Genomic DNA, 19,759 nt, shown 5'->3' with positions numbered 1-19,759 from the left:
TATCAGTCTAATAGTATTTATGCAGGTAGAATTAAAGCAAAAAAAGTATCAAAGGCCCAGAATCATACAGGCTGAAGTACAACATAATTACTGACTTGGGACCTATCCACCATCCACCATCCTTACTTTACTTTATAAAGAGGCCCACAGATGCATGCAAGGGGTCTTGTGAGCTTTAATATCAGTAAATTAAAAGCACATGTTACTGTCTATATATGAACATCCTTACTGCAGCAGTTAATGCAGGTGATTCAAATAGGGTTGATATGGATAAAATCCTCTCTCATGGTATAAGTAATTTTATTTCACAATGTTGCTGTGATATGATACATTTTGTTGAAACTAAATCAGCCATCCAGTAAATTAAATATCTGATCACATTGATGCACAAATACTGTAAATCCAATATTACCATATGGGGACCTAATACTGCCAGATATTAAAGGGATAGATATCAGGGTATAAACAGTATGTCAAAATCTCAGATTTTCAGTTGTCTCATGATATTTTTCGTCACATTCCCTAACCCTAACTTGAACTATAATATCTTTGATTAAAGCGACCCCTTCAGTACCTTCCACATATGTTGAATGCACAGTTTTCTTTGATGTTGTCTCACAGCAAAAAGGCAAATACTTCATTACTCCATGCTTTTTTTCTTTGTTACCTCTTGTGAACTCACGATCTGCCTGCTTTCATCTATAATGCAATAACTTGTTGATGCTGGTGGGGAAGGTTTTCCACTGCCCCCCCTCCAGGAAGGTCAGGATGCAGAGTCCTGTATAGAACAACACTCCTGGGCTTGGCAGTGCTTCACAGTGGTGGAATGTAACTAAGTACAATTATTCAAATACTGTACTTACGTACAATTTTCAGATACTTGTACTTTACTTGAATATTTCCATTTTCTGCCATTTTATACTTCTACTCCTCTACATTTCAGAGGGAAATATTGCACCTTTTATTACATTTTTACTTCACCTGAAGTCCCCAAAAATAATTTTTTAATATCTTGTTGCACAAGATAATAACTTATAACAAATTATTATCTTTTGAGCATAAGATAAAAGAATATCAATATGGGGGTGCCATAATTTATTATAATTTTATTTATCATTTTGCATTATGAGTGCTTTTACTTTTGATACTCTAAGTACATTTTGCTGGTAATACTTATGTAGCCTACTTTTACTCAAGTACGAATTTGAATGCAGGACTTTTACTTGTAGCAAAGTAATTTTACATTGTGGTATTGCTACTTTTACTTAAGTAAAGGATCTGAATATTTTTCCCACTACTGGTGATTCAATGACCAGTACATAAAGGCCTTTCAACCTGGCCTCTCTACATCTCACCTGAGCAGGATTTGTGAACCTTACAAGAATATAGACACAGTATATACTCATTCATTTACATCTAATCTGATGTCCCATGTTGTCATGTTTGTCCTTCTTCATTTTTGCTGACTGTTCAGTCCCAATAAATGGAGACAAATCCAGCCACTGCTGCTGCCAGGTGTTATTTTGACAGCTGTGCCCTCAAGATGTTTGATGCTCTGATATCTTATACTCATATATTAGTCATACTCGACTGTGACACAGTGTCCTTGTTTATTCTGATGACACACTTAAACTAGTACAGTGATGTTAAGGTGAGGTGAGGTGCAGGTGTCCTTTCCAAATATTTCAGTGTCAGGCATTTGAGCATGAGAAGTAAGTGCACAGAGACGCTGTGGTACATGCAGAATTGATCCATTGCTGAACATGAGAGCCGTAACTCATCTAGCCTTTAGAGTACGAACCTCTAACAGCCTAACATTGGAAAATCGTGTTTTGTGTGACTCTTGGCATGTGATTCTTAATTTCCTGAATCCTCACTATAACTTTTTTTTGTTTCTGTAACCTCTGCAAATTATCAACCTTTCAAGGAATTTAGGGGGAGGGGAGGGGAGGTGGTGTTCACAAGCTACCCAGCAGTATAAAAAGTAATTCAAACTAGCCCCACCTTTACCAGCTGCAACATTAACATGATGTATACATTAATACATCAAATATTATAACCCAATAATATAATATTTATTATTCTGAAATGGGCCATTCTGCATGATGAGTACATTTAGTAGTATAAGTTTATTTTCATGCTAATTTTAATGCATGACTTTTACTTACAGAGTAGTTTTACATTGTGGTATTGCTACTTTTACCACCACTGTTTTCACTGAGTCACTGCAGGCTGCCTACTCAGTTTTAAATGCCACAGCAATGCCTGCACTCATGTTATCTAACACAAAAATGATCCCAATGAGTTCCATGCAGTGAGGTATACAAATGGTAAATGTGGGAAGCAATACTTGGTAATGGCAGATACCCTGAGCTGAAGTATCAGAATCGGCACTGGTAGAGAAAAAGTTGGTTTAGTGAAGCTCAATTGAACAACTCTTGCCCAACTACAATGATGTTAATAGGTTTGTTATCAGAACAGAAATGTATATCTGTTTCTAAAAAGAAAACACTGATTGACTCAGATACATTGACTGAAGCTTGGAATGAATCTATAAATATTATAGACAACATACACTTTTCTTACACTTGACTCATTATCTCAGTACTTGTGTCTCAATATGGTGTGCAGTAATGGTACTAATTATGATGCAGATTTTCTTTAGATTTAACTCCTGAAGCACTTGTTGAAGTTATTAAGTTAGTCATCTCACTAAGTCAGAAGCAAATGATTTTCTTACACTTAATGTAATTTGAGAGGGGGAAAAAACATCATATTATCAGTTCTGGAGATTCATCCCCAAACATTAAGAGGACAAAGTCTAAACTGAAAGTCAGTGTGAGTCATACAGTATGCTAGTGTGGGAAATTCAGAGAGAGAAAAAACAAAAAAGGCTTTTTTGGCTTTTTTAACTAAAAATTAACCCCTGAACTGTGTTCTGTTTGGCTTGTTAAAACAAATCTGCCTACTTCACATTTAAATAAATAATATGATGGAAGCTGTCAAAGACTAAATGTTTAAAAAGCCCTCACATATAACTGAACTAAACAGTTAACTTTCAGAGGTTGTGTAACCATACAGGCTCTTCGTCTTCATCACACACACTGTATATAGTACACGTGTACAAACACCCACACATGCATTCACAACAAATCAGGACAGAGGAAGTCATGATCAGGTCCAAAATATAAATATGACTTTATTTCACAATCCCAAAAGAGATCAGCCATCCATAAAAGGAATGCTAAATTTAGTCTCTTCTCAAGTCTAAACTGGATATACTTTCAGCAACGTACAGTAACTCAGTTTTAAAATAAGCAAGATCATCCATTGTCTAAACACCATTAACAGTACAGTAAAAACAATATGGTTCACATACATATTTACACATTTTCTACTAATAAAAGTTTTTTTTGTCTTTTTTCAGATTTTTGAATGCTGGTGCTAGTTGTTAGTTCCTCGTTGATACAAAGACTTTCAATGTGGACTGATAATGTCCCCCACAGTAAATCAAAAGAAAACATTTACAACTGTAACTTTGTCATGTTCAAAAATGTTCTTTCTAAATCAACTGATTTAAAAACTGTTTACATTCATTTCATTTTGTGTGTATGTTGTGATTTTTGAGAATTGTCAGAGAGTTTGGTTCTCTGTGGAAGACATTTGAACTCTAGATGGACATCTATACAATAATTTGCTTTTTACTGGTACTTGAAAAACATCATGATCAATGACGGGATACCAACGCATCTCAGTCTGTTGTCAGCCAGAGATCAGGCAGAAAAATGACAAAACTACCTTTGTATTGAATCATATACCAGGTCAGTGTATGCTGAGTTTCAAAAAAGCACCATGCCATCACCATTTATTACATATCCAGGTTAGGTCAATGTATGCACCTTGAAATCTTGTCCTATTAGCACCAAAAGGAAGTCAAAGTGTGTAAAAGACCAAAATGTTTCTCATAGGAAACGTTATACCACCAGTGTTAGTGTGAATATCAGTGAAAAGTCTTTATCGCTTGTGCCGAAATTTCATTGATGAGTTCTTAAAATGAAGAGCTTCTCTTTCATGGGTAATAAAATAAAAATCCTGATTCACCAGGAGTTGACAACAACCCCCTTATTCAGACCCTGTAATAAAAGCTATCTGTAAACAAAGTCTTCACAAGGGTCGAGCACCCAAAATCGTCTTAGGCAATTGTCTGAGTGGGATCTGATGTGTGAGTGGTTTTCCAACAAAATCAGAGGAGTAAAAAAAAGAAATTGTTTGATTATTCAGCATTGGCTGATAGTTTTGTATTCAAATCCAGAGTATGGACATAAAAAACTGGCAATATTCTGTTGACATAGCTGACACTGTGATTTCTGTTAAAAAAACAGAGGTCTCATTAGCACCATTAAAATGTACAGTAAGTTTTTGAAATCCTATAATCACATTTGTGCCCTATGAAAGACTTGAATTCCTTTTCCAGAAGGTGAACATAAGTTAAGTGCCAATAATGATAAGCACTTCATTGTTGCAGCATTTCATGATTCCTAATTATGCCAAGTTTTGAATTTCATTAGATATGTATGCCATTTTCAATCTAATGAATCATCAATTAAAATCAAATGCAGAAATACTGTAAAAATAAAACTGGGTTCATGCTAAACTGTCATATATATCTCTTTCTGTACATACATATTCAGGCCTATGGATTGGGACCTTTTTCAAGTTAAGTTTAGGAAAACAAAAAAGTGCTTCTTAATATGCCATATATATCTGTGAATAAAAGACAAACCATCCAGATGTAGAGAAAATAAACAAAACAACAAACCAAAGAAGTACATTTCTTTCATCAACTGCCAACAGAAGTCAGAGGCAGCAGAAAGAAAAGCACAATGCTACATGTGACAATCTGTGGTAAATATATGCACAATATTAGTCTTGTTTTCTACATTATGTGATGTAATGAGTTTGCTAAACCAAGATTACAGTGAGAATGGCACCAATGTAAAAGCCAACAAGATTCATCTTATGAAAAGAGAACTATTGGCTGAAATTAAAGAGCATAGTCCTACTGTACAACATAAATTCTGAGCGTCAACACATAATGCAGGTTATCATATAAATCTTGCAGTAAACAGGCTTACACCAGGAATTAAATAGAAATCGTTATGATCAGAATAAATAATCACATCTTTTTTGTTCTTAATCATGTATATAAAACCAGTTTAAAAACGTCTTTAAAATGCTTCAAAGCACCATCTCTTTACAATAAAAACAACACAGAAAACTCACAGTCAAAAAGCCAACAAACTTTGGTCTTCCTCATCACTCTGAAGGCAGAGATGTAGAAGGACAAAGTGAACAAACAGATATTAGAAAAGCACAATGAAAACGATGTAAAAATGAGAGTAGCAGTTTGAAGTTGATTGAGGTAAGGCAGAAGCACAGGGTGTAGGAGTTTTCTGTGTGTGTGTGTGTGTGTAAAACATGTTGACTAAGTCCAGCGATTGTAGGGGCCCGTCACTTGGGTAAGAGCATAAGGGGACACAGTGATGACACCATCCCTTGAGAAAGTCCATGCTTGATGTGTGGGGACATTCATGATCCTCCTTGCCTCCTCTGCCTCCTCCCCTGTTTTCTCCTCTAGCTCCACGCCTCCAGCTCCTTTGCTGTTCTTCTCCACGCAGTTGCTGAGGCTTTCCTCCATCCTTAATCTCTCAGCTTCCTCCTCCCGGTCCCGTTCCCGCTTGGCCATTTTTGCGTCCCACATAGCCATCCCGTGGCCTGGTTCATTTAGAGACTTGTGCTGGTAGAAGACCAGGGAGATGCGGGTGGGGTGGCTGCGGTTGGGCCTGAGGATAGGGGTGGTGGCGTGGAGCTCCCGCCGTGCACACTCTATCAGGATGGAGCCGTGTGACGGTGCCACGGCGACTCCGCCTATGTTGTGGTCCAGGAAGTTGTGCTCGCTGTCTGACCACACCTCTTCCTGCTTAACTTCCTCTGGTTCAAGTGGGGGAGTTTGTGGGGGAAGGGGGAGAGATGAGAGCGGAGGGAGGAGGCTGTGACCCCTGGCCTCTGCTGCGACATCTCCTGCAGCCCTGTGGAGTCCATTGAGCCTGCTGAAGAGGCCCTCAGAGGTAGGTCTGGGGGAGAAGGAGGAGGGAGGGGCACTCCCACTGGGGGAGGGTCGGCGCAGAGGAGAGCAGTGCACCTCGTTGGGTTCAGTTTTAAATGTAGGGGGGTAGTCACTAAGGGCATTATGTGGAGGTATACGTTCTGACGGAACACTCTGGTCACCAGATGCTGGAGAATAACCATTCACGGCGTCACTCATTGTCTTATAATTTAGAGCTGAGCCATTTTGTCCAAACTGAAGGCCAGGCAGGCTATGGTGGTTGGGGGAGGTGACCTCCTTCTGTGGGGTGACCCCAGCACCCAGAGTGGAGTAGCTGCTGGTGCTCTGGCCGTAAGTGCTTGGTTGGTTAGGTAGGTACCTTCCAACGCTGGCAGGTCTGGGTGGTAGTCTGTGTGAGCTGTAGTAGCCTTGAGGCTCTGTTTTGGAATTAGAAAATACATGTATTTCTAAAACACTGATGTGAAAACATCAAAAAGCATTTACACTTTTTGACTTCAACGTATTACTTATTTAAGTAGATTAACAACGTGACCAGAGACTTGGATTTACTACCTTTGTTGGGGGTTTCACTTTTCACTTTCCCAGGAGTGACAGGAGTCAGCCCGAGCTTCTTCTCCAGTTTCTCTGCTTGAGCCTTCAGACGAGCCTCTTGTCTAATCTTACGGGCTGATTTCACTGGCTCAGCCAGTAGACGCACCTGATAAATACAAAAAAATCTATGATTTAAAACATGATACATGTTTTTAATTTTGTTTTGCATTTTTGCAACAAAGGTCAAACCAGGTTGCAAACGCTGTTGCAGTTATAAAGAAAAGAAAAACAACATAGTGTTCACTCACCTCTCGGGGAAAGGAAGACAGAACTTGCAGAGCACCACTTTGGATCTTGGCCCACTGGCCCTCAACTCGACCAAACTCATCCCTGTCAGAGATCCTGTAAAGTGGCAGAACATGGAGCTGCTCATCCTCTGGTATGTTACGCACTGCACGGTTATCTTCCTTGGTTAAAGTGCAAACCTGAAAAAGGACACAGACAAAACGCAAATTGTTCAACACAAACATTAGGCCATATCCAATCAATACCTCAAGAGACTGAACCCAAACTAGAACCAATGACCTTCGAAATAGGTTGGGATAGAGATATAGAAGTAGATAGCATGGTGTCACACTCGTAGCTCGCTCACCACAGTGCTGCCATTATTCATGTTGTGAGTGTCCTTGTGAGCGTGGGCACAGAAATCCACACAGGCTGTGACCCCAGAAAAAGGACGCCCCTCCCTCCTGCCCAGCCGACAGTCCCCACCTGCCTCCTCATTTTCCACCTATGAGATGTGAAAGGACAAGACATGAGAAGAGTTTGGTTTGTGGTGAAGACAGTAAAAGATTCAAAGTAAGTTTTCAATTGTATTAGAATCCTATTAATACTAGCCTAAGAGAGCCAGCGATTATCAGAGGTAAGTGTGGTAGCTGTTTAATGTTTCATACCTGGTTTTGGAAGGCCTCAGGAGCCAGTCTTTTGTAGAGTGGTGCGAGGTCAGTGGCGAGACTCTGAAGGATGCTCTCTACCTTCTCCTCCTAAAATTAATGGACAGATTTAGGAGTTTTGGTTGAATAACAGCTGATTTTAAAAAAAGTCCTGCTTGCCTACAGGTGTGATTATCATATCCAACATTAACCACTAGGAGGCAAATGTTTGGGAACGATTCGATCAACTAAGTCTGCCTATATTGCAGATAAAATTCAGAGAAGGAACAGAATTTGTCTGATACAACATACAGCCAAAACCGAAACTATAATAATGAGAAGCTAGCATACTGATTATACACAAAATATCCTCTCACATCACTGTAACACCAGTAGAAACAAATAGGAGAAATTGTGAAACATGATTTCCTCTACGATGTGTGGAAGCTGTCCACTCCCTCACCTCCTCCCGGTAGTCTCCAAGCAGGCGAAACTTGCGGGGCACTTTGCTGCGGGCAAACTTACAGCCATTGAAGTACATACTCCAGGAGCAGCCAAAGGAAAATGAAGCACCGCAGGTGTCCGGATCCAAACCCTGGCATGCACACGTACGACTGTGGAGAGTGGCGGCAGCAAGATAAAGAAACGAACAAGGCTGGGAAGAAGTACTGTCATTGCAAAACAAAGGAAAAGGTACTCACTCCTCATTGAGGGCACAGCGACGGCTGGTGGGGGAGCCGTATTTAAAGAGGGACTCTGTGAGGTCCTGGTAGAGATTGTCCGCCACAGGCCGAGGGATTCCCTCCCACGCCAGGATGAGGATCACCAACATGGCACTGTCACAGTAGTGCCCTGGCCTCTGGCGGACCAAACACAGCAGCTTCTCCTCTTCACTGCCACGCCTGATCACCTGTCGGATGAATGTGCACACATACACACAGAAAACAAGCAGGTTACAAGAGAACGACAGCACTGTAGCACAGAAAAACACAGCAAAAATAAGCATTAAACAATATCACAAAATCATGGATTCCTACTGGGTAATGACTGCACTGTGATTTACCTGCCAAACCACAAGATTGGGTTTTAAGACAATAGTTTAAAAAATGGTAATGTGTAGGTGTAAGCCTTGACATGTCATGTTTAGGGCTAAAGTTGGAAATGATTATATTTAGGTTATGGTTACATGGTTGGGGGCAGCTAAGGGTTTACTGTGGTTGTGGTAAGGGTAAGAATCTGGGAGTGACTTCCGTCTCTGCCCCTAAATATACTCTGGTGGGATCAACAAGAGACAGACTTATATTCAGGACATTTAGGATACTTCCATGAACACAAACACCAGCCACATACCCATTTAGCTATTGGACACCCCTGGGAGCTCTTTCCTTCTTTCCCAGTGTAAACAACAACTTCCACCCTTACTGCATTTCCTTTGGCACCATACCTGTGACACACATAAGATAAACCATACATTTGTGCTATTGACCACAGAGCACATATCACTGATAACACATATTAAACAACATTACATTGGTACCCATACCTGAGGACAACTGACAATACACAAATCAAACATTTGTGCCCACACCTGCAATCAATAAAATGCAGACTGTATTAATCGGTTTTATATACACCAATGCACAGCACGGTAGTCCACACATGTTAGTACAGAATACTCAAATATCTTTGATTAAAAAATACATTTGTCATTGATGACTGCAGAATGATTTTTTTCAGTTAAGTGTGGCTTTCAGATGGACTGTGATGGACCTCAAGTTGTTTTAAACTGGCTGTCATCTTGGTTTACGGGCCCCTCGTCTCAGCTCTGGGGGGTTTCCTGTTTCAACACGCTCTGTGTGTTGTGTGCACATGTGTGTAGCTGAGACAGAGGGTGAATGTGTTGAGCTAGCTCAGCAATGCTTCCTTTTTAATCACAGACTCTTTGGCTGTGACCCCGCCCCATTCCACCAAGCCTGTGGTTGACTTGTAGGCTCACACCATTTGTGGAAGTAAACACACCCACATACTCATGTGTAAACAGAGTGGTAGTAGTCACTCTACCTGTTCTCCATCAATTCCCTCACTGCAGCAACACTGGGTCCTGCCCCAAGGTGTGTATAGTAAGGGCCTTCCTCCTTTTCAATGATTTGGTCTGTGGGGAAAAAAATCAAGATCTATTGGAAATCACAGCCACTTCACTGAGTGTAGTGTCTTAATTGTCCCTCAAATACTGATGTGATGCTGGTATATTTTTGAGAAAAACACTAACGCCCTGTTTACAGATATGTATATGTGGTTTACACAGTAAATTTAGCTGGATCTCAGTTCAGGGGCCACCATCTTGGAAGTCCGCATTTCAAGACCAAATACATCATAATGGATCAACAAGACTCCACAAAACATCCCAAAGCCTCCTCCAAATATGGCAGAGAAATGTGGCCTCCTTTTGCTTGAATTGGCCCCTGAATTAGGACACAGCTAGTGTGTGTGTGTGTGTTTGCATTAGAGAGAGAGAGAAGCAGAAAAACCAGAGTCAGTTTTTACTCGAAAGCAATCTTTCAGGGCACATTTAGTCACAAAGTGGAATATATCCAATGTATCCAACTAATCCAACTCACCCATGCATTGACAGGATGGAAGATCAGCCAGTTTTTTGGAAGGTGTATTGAGCAAGTTCTTGATAGGGGTATCCAGAAACCTTATAGGAGACTCCAGAAAGCTGTTGATGCTGTTCTTGGATGGAGTTGACTCTGCAGAGTGGCCCAAATCCCCATCAGTAGCCGTGGAAAGGACAGTGACAGGTCCTGACCTCTCCAGTTTGTAGTAGCTCTGCTGGCTTAGAGGGGGGGACTGTCGAGCCCCTGAGAAGCCATTAGCCAGACCATGGTGCCCAGTGGTGTGGCTGAAGAAAGCAGCACTGGCTGGGCTGGTGTTAGGATCAGCACCATGCTGCAGCCCACCACAGGGCTGCGGTACCTGAGATAACAAATGCCTTTCACACTCCTGCCCCGGTCCTGCAGCATGACCATTGCATGGATTATGTTGTTGGAGTGGACCATTTGAAAGGAACCATGGCTGGTTTTCTTGACCATGAGTGTGGTTGATCTTTGTGAGAGTGCTGTAGTTCTGAGTATGTGGCCCTAAGAGGGCTGTATTGTGTCCGTTACTGTGATGGATGAGTTGCCTCCTTTCCTCCTGAGCCTCAGCCAAGTATCTCTTCAGGTCAATTTGAGCCTGAGGCAGAAACAGGTTCCTCTTGTGGTGAAGGCCTGATTTCCCCTGCAGGAGAATCTTCTTGCCTCTGCTCCTGTAGGACGTCTCTCCATTTGGCATGCGTTTTGAGAGGGGGGTCCTGCAGTTGATTCCCTCATGTAGTCCATCACTTATTTTTTTCTTCCTGGGCTTGGAAGGCGTAGCTTTAGCTTTTTTTACAAGGGTCTTTTTCTGACTGGGGGGTAGCTGGGAGTTGTAGTTGTATTTGATGGCTGACACAGGTGTTCCTTTTTGAGGGTTGTTCTTTGACTGCTGGTTGTGTCGGGACTGGATGATAAAGGCCAGGTCTGCCAGCTGAGCTGCCACCTCCTCCTCATCTCTGTTTCTACACGGTTGACCAACAACCTTGTCTCTGTGCTCCCCAAACAACCGCTCATGATCTTTACTGAACTTCATGTCACTGGGATTTTTATAGTTGCATTCCGACTTGATGACATGAGGACCAAAGCCCTGTTCTGTCCTCCTGCAGGGTGCTTTATCACCGCCTGTGCTGGCCTCTAGGAGGTCCTGCAGAGACAGCTTTGTGTTAGAGCTGGACCCCTGGGAGCACTGGATGACATTCCCTTGTCTGGCCACAGGAGGGCGTATGACTGACGTCTGGTGGGGTGAGCTGATGACCGAGACTTTGTTGTAGCGGATAGCTGCTGTGGGTTCTACTTCTTGCAGGGTTGTATTTGTATTGGAGGTTGAAAATGGGGCAGCAGTAGAAATGGGATGTTCACACTTACTTTCAGCTTTAATGGACCCTGGGGTGCACTGAGGTATAGCTGCCAGTTGAGTCAAGGCCTCAATAGCAATAGCCTGATCAAAACTAAGATTTCTCCTCTCTGCCAAAAACTGCACGCTTGGTAGCAAGACACTTGGAGGAGGTTCACTTTTGATAGGCTGGGGAGTCTTTTGCAGGTTAACAGGAGTGCTTTTCTGACACAAATCATTCTTTAAGTCCTCTGGCTCTTTTTTGACGAAGTGCAAATCTGGTGGCTCTGTTTTGATGGAGCAAACAATTGGAGAACGTGAGCTGAAAAGTTTCTCCTCCAGTCCCTTCCTCTCTGTGACAGAAAGACACACCACGGCCGCCAGCGTGGACAGCGGGTCTTCGCAGACCTCATCTTCATCACTCAGCTGTGTGGTGGCCTGTTCAGTGATCCACATCCACGGCTCCTCCAGTTTGATCTTCTTTAGAGGAACTGACATGTCATCTGGAGGAGTCTTGGGTCCATTCTCAGAGCAGTCTTTAGGGATTGCAGCTATTATAGTCCTTTGAGGCTCTGATCCAATCGTAGTCCTTTTATATGCCAACTTCAGATCAGAGTGTGACCCAGTGGTCTTATTAGCACCATTAGGTTTTGTAAGGTTGTCAGCCGAACCATTCTGAAAAGTCACAGAAGAGCATACGTGTTGATGAAGTGCAATGCTGGTCAGCTCCAGCCCGGGCTCTCTTTTAACAAGTGCTGGCCGTCCGCATTGGTCCAAAGCCAGGTTGTGGGTGAGCGAGTGGGTGATAGGGGGAGATTGTGTATGAGGTATGTGGCCTTCCTCCCCCTCATCCTCCTCTGCTGCCGTGTGGGTGTCATCCATCTGTGCCTTGCCTTTGCCATTTACCGACCCACTTTCTGGAACCACCTGAGACAGAAAGAGAAAGAGAGAGAGAGAGAGAGAGAGAGAGAGAGAGAGAGAGAAGAAGAAGAGAGAGGTGACTCAACAAGCTCTGGCAGTATATAGTGATTCAGCTTGTTCTAAACAGTCACGGCACACAGCACAACAGATTGCCTCCCAGCATGGCATGAGCATCTGCTGCAGCCACTATCAAGGCTGTGGAAAATATTATGGCATGTGAAAACAAATAATCTGCTTTCTATAAATCTTGCTGAAACCGATCTCTAAACAGAGCTAATAAAAAGTTTAACTGTGTTAGTGCACAGTTGAGGCTTCAATCAGGACGACATTCCTGCCTGAGCTGTGGAGTGTTTAGAGCCACAGACCCACAGGTAGCCGAGAGCCAACGAGTAAACATTTGGAGTCACGCACAGTTCATGACTGCGTCACAGTGGGTCACTGAGGGCAAGTGTGCAATGTGCATTTACATGTTGTGTTTGTGCTGGGTTTGTAGGTGTGTTCATGGGCATGCATGCACAGTGTATGCAAGCACATGTGATTACTAACGCAGCAAGCCTGCCATGTTAACCCTGGTGAATTGTTAAGTGACTGATTAACCCACTCGGGGTCTTTTCCAGACACAGCGCAGCTACAGCACTGCTTGACCATTCGGCTAAGGTGGAATTTGACTGCCAGCAGAGCTACAACCATCCAAAGGTCCATAGTATTGACATATTGATTGCCCCCAAAAGCAATGTTGAATACAAAATACCATAGGAAGTGCAGACAATCATAACTCCAGAACAGGAAAAAAATCAGTTGATTTGGGGAGAAATAGAAGATAAGGCAATTTTATCAAAGCTTTGGAGACAGTCTGTTTGCTACACCAGTGTGCCAGAATATTGTTGTTTACATGTTATCTGAAACTAAAAGGGCACTAAAGCAAACCCATTCTGACAAAAAATCTAGCTTAAATACAGTATTTCTGCAATTACATTTTTTTTATCATTTTGAGTGAGTATTTGATCAACTGAAGTCAAGTCAAGCTGCTTCTTACTGCAGGATTTAACCCTGCATTACATTCACAACTAAAGTCTTCAGCGGTGGAAGAGTGATTAAAAATGTTGCAGTGTGACAAAGATAAAAAAAACACTGCATCATGTGCCAAGACTCAGCTGACAAAAGGATCTTAAACTCATTTGCAGGAGCTGGAGGATATGTGTGCATTACTGTGAGCTGTGTGTACTGTATGTTTATGGTGTGTGTGTGTGTGTGTGTGAGAGAGAGGTATCCTATTTTCCCTCTAATGAACGAGTGCAACTGCAGGTTAGCTGGAGATTCGTTCTTTAGCACTGTTTACCTGGCATAAACACCCATTAAACTCCATCACTGCCACTGTTTTAATGCATTTTTCAGCAGGAGATGTGCACTCCAAGCTGACAGATCAAGAGTAAGCAGAAACAATACTTCAATATAAACAAGACTCCTATGAACCCACAGACCAAACAGAAAACACTTGAGTTTATCAGTTACATGTGCTCTGTTCAGCTTTGTTCTTTTCCATGATGTACTATTAATCCAAGGTGTAAAGAGTACTGAAATATCCTACTCAAGTAGAAGTATTGTTATTTGACTGAAATTGTATTTCAGTATTTCAAGTATTTGTGTAAAAAATGACTAAAATAAAAGTAAAAAGTCACTCACTTAAAAAGTACTCAAAGTAAAAGTGAATTTGTTACTTAGTTGATTTTTATCACAAACACATTTTGCCAAGGTTACCTTACACATGCACCCCATGCTTAATTCAATTCAATTCAGTTTTATTTATATAGCGCCAATTCATAACAGAAGTTATCTCATTGCACTTTTCCTATAGAGCAGGTCTAGACCGTACTCTTTATAATATTATTTTATTATTATCTTATTGTGTAATCTGTAGCCCTCAGCTCCCAGTTATAATTAAAGGGAGACCATGGCTTCCACACACGGCCAGTCACAAACGCAGCCTCTGATTGGTCGAAAGACTCAACCCAAGGCATTGTGGCTGCCAGACAGCTAACAACAATAACTGTTTTCAACACGGAAAAATTGATAAATAATCACAGAAGACATCCATTGTCGGATTTATCATTATGGATCTATTTTCCAAAGTCTCCAAAAAGACACTGAGGCTGGATTACAAACCTTCTTAAAGGGATACAATCAGAGCCCTCATTGGAAAGGCACAACAGTTAGCTTCTGGGCAAAAAAAAAAAGTAAGTCTCTCACATGCAGCGTTCCAGAAATATTTAGTATGTCGTATACAACTTATTTTGATGTGTAACTGGAGCTCTCCTTCTTTGGCTTGGAGTCGGACTCCTTGAAAATCAACCGGTACCGCTGTTTGGCGAGATGCATGACATTTTCATCTGGTTGGCTGGTTTTTGATGCGATGCATTTGATTGGTGTCTGGTCCAAGTCAATTTTTCCCCATTTTTCACCATTTTAAAGCAAAAATAAATAATTTACTCAGTAATGGATCGATGTACAAATGTAGCGAACTACTTTACTTAATTTAAAACATACTTAAGTAGAAGTAAAATTACTGACTTTTAAAAATACTCAAAAAAGTACAAGTACACAAAAAAGTTACTAAATTACAGAAACATGAGTACTTGTAATTCATTAATTCTACCTCTGCTATTAATATACTACTTTTACTGTATTTAACCAATTACAGTAGTATATCATATATGAAAATGTAGCGCTTTCATCCAAAGTGCCTCTCATTCACCCATGCACACACAGATGGCAGCAGAGCTACCATGCGAGGCAGTGTCCTAACCCTTGGAAGCAACACAAGGACACCTGTGGGGAACTGAACCATTAACCCTGCGATTACTTAAGACCTGCTCTACCTCCTGAGCCACAGCTGCCCATCTATTACTGTAATATAATATACTAAATTCTACTGCTTTTCACAAAACAAAACAATCCTCAAAGTCATATTGTTGCTAAAAATCAACCCAAAGCTGGAGCTGGGGTTAGTCAACTTAAAAGACTGGATCAAATATTAAGTGTGTTTGACTTTCAAGCATGTACAGTGAAAAAAGCATTGAGCCTTGTGACATCCCACATGTGAAGGCATGAACTGTCATTCATGAGGAAGAAGGCATTGATAAATAAGAGATGAAGCAGTCTTCCAGAGCTAAAAGCACTCAATTAAAACTGGAAAATATAAGGGTGTCGAAGGCAGTGCTGAGGTCTAAGAGGATTAATACTGAGCAATCTCCTGCATTGGGTGTTTAAAGAAGGTTGTTAGTTACAGTATTGTTCAAAATAATAGCAGTACAATGTGACTAACCAGAATAATCAAGGTTTTTAGTATATTTTTTATTGCTACGTGGCAAACAAGTTACCAGTAGGTTCAGTAGATTCTCAGAAAACAAATGAGACCCAGCATTCATGATATGCACGCTCTTAAGGCTGTGCAATTGGGGTATTAGTTGAATTAGTTGAAAGGGGTGTGTTAAAAAAAATAGCAGTGTGGCATTCAATCACTGAGGTCATCAATTTTGTGAAGAAACAGGTGTGAATCAGGTGGCCCCTATTTAAGGATGAAGCCAACACTTGTTGAACATGCATTTGAAAGCTGAGGAAAATGGGTCGTTCAAGACATTGTTCAGAAGAACAGCGTACTTTGATTAAAAAGTTGATTGGAGGGGAAAACCTATAAAGAGGTGCAAAAATGATAGGCTGTTCAGCTAAAATGATCTCCAATGCCTTAAAATGGAGAGCAAAACCAGAGAGACGTGGAAGAAAACGGAAGACAACCATCAAAATGGATAGAAGAATAACCAGAATGGCAAAGGCTCAGCCAATGATCACCTCCAGGATGATCAAAGACAGTCTGGAGTTACCTGTAAGTACTGTGACAGTTAGAAGACGTCTGTGTGAAGCTAATCTATTTTCAAGAATCCCCCCGCAAAGTCCCTCTGTTAAAAAAAGGCATGTGCAGAAGAGGTTACAATTTGCCAAAGAACACATCAACTGGCCTAAAGAGAAATGGAGGAACATTTTGTGGACTGATGAGAGCAAAATAGTTCTTTTTGGGTCCAAGGGCCACAGGCAGTTTGTGAGACGACCCCAAACTCTGAATTCAAGCCACAGTACACAGTGAAGACAGTGAAGCATGGAGGTGCAAGCATCATGATATGGGCATGTTTCTCCTACTATGGTGTTGGGCCTATTTATCGCATACCAGGGATCATGGATCAGTTTGCATATGTTAAAATACTTGAAGAGGTCATGTTGCCCTATGCTGAAGAGGACATGCCCTTGAAATGGTTGTTTCAACAAGACAATGACCCAAAACACACTAGTAAACGGGCAAAGTCTTGGTTCCAAACCAACAAAATTAATGTTATGGAGTGGCCAGCCCAATCTCCAGACCTTAATCCAATTGAGAACTTGTGGGGTGATATCAAAAATGCTGTTTCTGAAGCAAAACCAAGAAATGTGAATGAATTGTGGAATGTTGTTAAAGAATCATGGAGTGGAATAACAGCTGAGAGGTGCCACAAGTTGGTTGACTCCATGCCACACAGATGTCAAGCAGTTTTAAAAAACTGTGGTCATACAACTAAATATTAGTTTAGTGATTCACAGGATTGCTAAATCCCAGAAAAAAAATTTTTTTGTACAAAATAGTTTTGAGTTTGTACAGTCAAAGGTAGACACTGCTATTTTTTTGAACACACCCCTTTCAACTAATACCCCAATTGCACAGCCTTAAGAGCGTGCATATCATGAATGCTGGGTCTTGTTTGTTTTCTGAGAATCTACTGAACCTACTGGTAACTTGTTTGCCACGTAGCAATAAAAAATATACTAAAAACCTTGATTATTCTGGTTAGTCACATTGTACTGCTATTATTTTGAACAATACTGTACCTTAAGGAGATCTGTTGCTGTGCAGTGTGAAGTCAGAGAGAAGTTCTTCACAAATGTTTTAAAACAAGGACAGTTAAAACTAGTTTCTAAAGATCCTTCATTATGCATGGAGATTAGTATACAATATATTTAGAATGGGCTAAATTTGACACCCAATAAGCTGCCGTGTGAATTTTGTTGCATTTAGCATTTGATTACAAATGTGCTAGCAAAAGAAAGAGAAAAGCAAGATTTTGTAGTCAAGGAAAGAGAGTAGCTGTTAAGACAACTGAAGCCAGACCAAGTCATTGGAAAGATTTGTATATCAACCTCTTCTGCAATGATTTTTTTTCCTGATTGCTGAAAATCCATAAAACATGCTGCTCTAGATAGAAGCCCTTGTTCTTTAACTTTGTGGGACTGGCACTGTTGAACCTGGGGTTTACCACTGATGGCTGAGATAGCTGAAAATGTTTCTCATGTTTAAGTCTGTTGTAGCTGTGCTGGAAATATCTCAACATGGCACTGCCTTGTGTATATTCTTGGCCAGTTAACCACATGAATGCAAGGCACATTGCCAAAAGTTGTTTATTAAAACAAGGTTAAAGATTTTTCCTTTAAGCAGAGGTTGAACTGTTGTTTGACAATGCAAGGGAGAGTTGCAGTGACCACAGAGCTGTTCATGATGAAATGAAATGTTGAGATCAGACATGATTAATATGGTGGAGCAAATTTATCACCAAGTCTTTCCACTGATGTGGTATTCCTGATCCCTCTCTTATCCATTGCGCTTTCTCCCCAGTCCACTGCACTCTCCATGGCTGTCAGGACTGTGCCTTACTACTAGAAACACACCGCTGATGCAACAGATAACTGAAACTCAGGCTGAGGCAACACCAAAGCTGTTGATGCAACAGGGTGAGATACGAGCTCCACACAGCATGTGGAAATGGGCCGCCGCGACATTCAAATGAGAGAGTGAGAAGAAGAGTGGAAAAGATGTGGAGCAGGGAGAGAGAGAGAGACAGAGAGGGAAAAGGCAGTGTGTCTGTCACAATAAACTGCTTTCAATGACAAAGCAGCACTGGCTGGCTTCCAGCACTGCACCAGACACACGCGTGTCTCTATGCATGTGTATGCGTGTGCATCCATTTGTACATCCAAGTGTTCAAGGTCCAAAGCTCACATCAAAGTACAGTCCCTGTTTTTAATTATGTTACATTTAGCCTTGTGATAACAAAAAGCCTAATGCAGGATGTAAATGCAGAGTCATGTGCTCTCATTTAGTCACTGGGTCTCTGGAGGGAGCTGGGTCTGTGATGTGTTAGGGCTGTGTCTTTGTGTGGTGCTTGTGTCTGCCTCAGGGTGTCTGAAGTCACTCACACAGTACTGTACTCTACTGTTTTAAATGCAAACACAGTCTTCTTTTTTTCTGTTAGACAAACACATACTCAACTGCTGCGCCTGTCAAAGCTTTAAAAATCAACAAAACATATACGCTAGAGTAGCTAAGGGTGAGTGCTTTACACAAACACACGTTCAGAGACTTACCCTAGCAACAAAAGCATGACTGCAGCTTGAATCCTAACAACCTCTGGGTCTCCAAGGAACTTTGAAGGAGTGTGTATCTATTCTTAACTCAATAACACAGACATACAAACACACTCACATATGCATATAAACATGTTCACATACAAACACGTCAACTGAACTACTCCAACAGAAAAGAGCATGCTCCAAATTCATGAAATAAATTCTGAGTAACTTTCAGCTATGTTCATCTTGCTCACTTTGCGGCTGTGCAGAAATTATACACCGCTAGAATCTCTATCGTATAACACCCTTATAATGAAACACTGAAAAGGCGTGCTTCCTTCCTGGCTGAGAGTGTAAGTAGTGGTTTATGTGTGTTTCTCTGAACACGTGAGAATTTCCTTCATTCATTGAGTGAGAGTTTCCTGTCTGCGCTGAGCTCAATGTCACGTAGTCAACACACAAAACATACTACATAAAAAGAAAAACAGTGACAAAGAAGGCCCTAATAGGTGGCAATAAACCTAATACACTTGAAAGAAGTGGCTCCCAGTACACCAGCAGAGCTTAATTAACTATGAAACTATACAGATTAAGACAACATCAGTAACAGAGGGACCTTTTCTACGAACCACACAATAATAATACCATTACTACTGCAGCCAAACAAGTAAAGCCTGCCAAATTACAAGTTACGATCCAAGGCTTACAAGCACTCCACTTCCCTGCTAAGCATTCAGAAAACAGCAGGTGCAGAAATATGGCTGTCCAAACCACTGCAAGAAAGAAAAGGGGAAGCAAAGGAGCTCTTCATACAGTACAACGGCTAAAAAAGACATGCAACAGGGAAAGAGAA

At 41.3% G+C, this 19,759-nt stretch overlaps 1 protein-coding gene across 8 annotated transcripts in view; it reads right to left on the bottom strand.

Annotated features, from left to right (window-relative positions):
* Window positions 1-3,174: 3,174 nt before the first annotated feature.
* tet1 (tet methylcytosine dioxygenase 1) overlaps window positions 3,175-19,759 on the bottom strand; it is a 32,602-nt gene continuing 16,017 nt past the window's right edge. For 7 of the 8 annotated variants that reach the window (XM_044215405.1, XM_044215404.1, XM_044215411.1 and 4 more), the window contains 10 exons: window positions 10,209-12,486; window positions 9,652-9,742; window positions 8,941-9,034; window positions 8,292-8,500; window positions 8,054-8,204; window positions 7,612-7,701; window positions 7,311-7,448; window positions 6,967-7,143; window positions 6,680-6,824; window positions 3,175-6,543 (listed from right to left, as the gene is read on the bottom strand). In XM_044215405.1, the coding sequence (XP_044071340.1) occupies window positions 5,486-6,543; window positions 6,680-6,824; window positions 6,967-7,143; window positions 7,311-7,448; window positions 7,612-7,701; window positions 8,054-8,204; window positions 8,292-8,500; window positions 8,941-9,034; window positions 9,652-9,742; window positions 10,209-12,486 (4,431 nt within the window). In that variant the 3' untranslated portion in view covers window positions 3,175-5,485. Of the gene's footprint in view, window positions 6,544-6,679; window positions 6,825-6,966; window positions 7,144-7,310; window positions 7,449-7,611; window positions 7,702-8,053; window positions 8,205-8,291; window positions 8,501-8,940; window positions 9,035-9,651; window positions 9,743-10,208; window positions 12,487-18,921; window positions 19,705-19,759 lie in introns of those variants that run through there. The other variant, XM_044215409.1, reaches the window with a different exon arrangement.

This window comes from Siniperca chuatsi, linkage group LG11 (genome assembly GCF_020085105.1).
Source record: "Siniperca chuatsi isolate FFG_IHB_CAS linkage group LG11, ASM2008510v1, whole genome shotgun sequence".
NCBI lineage: Eukaryota > Metazoa > Chordata > Actinopteri > Centrarchiformes > Sinipercidae > Siniperca > Siniperca chuatsi.
Note: the sequence above shows the minus strand (reverse complement) of the source record. Positions and strands in the feature narration are given on the sequence as shown.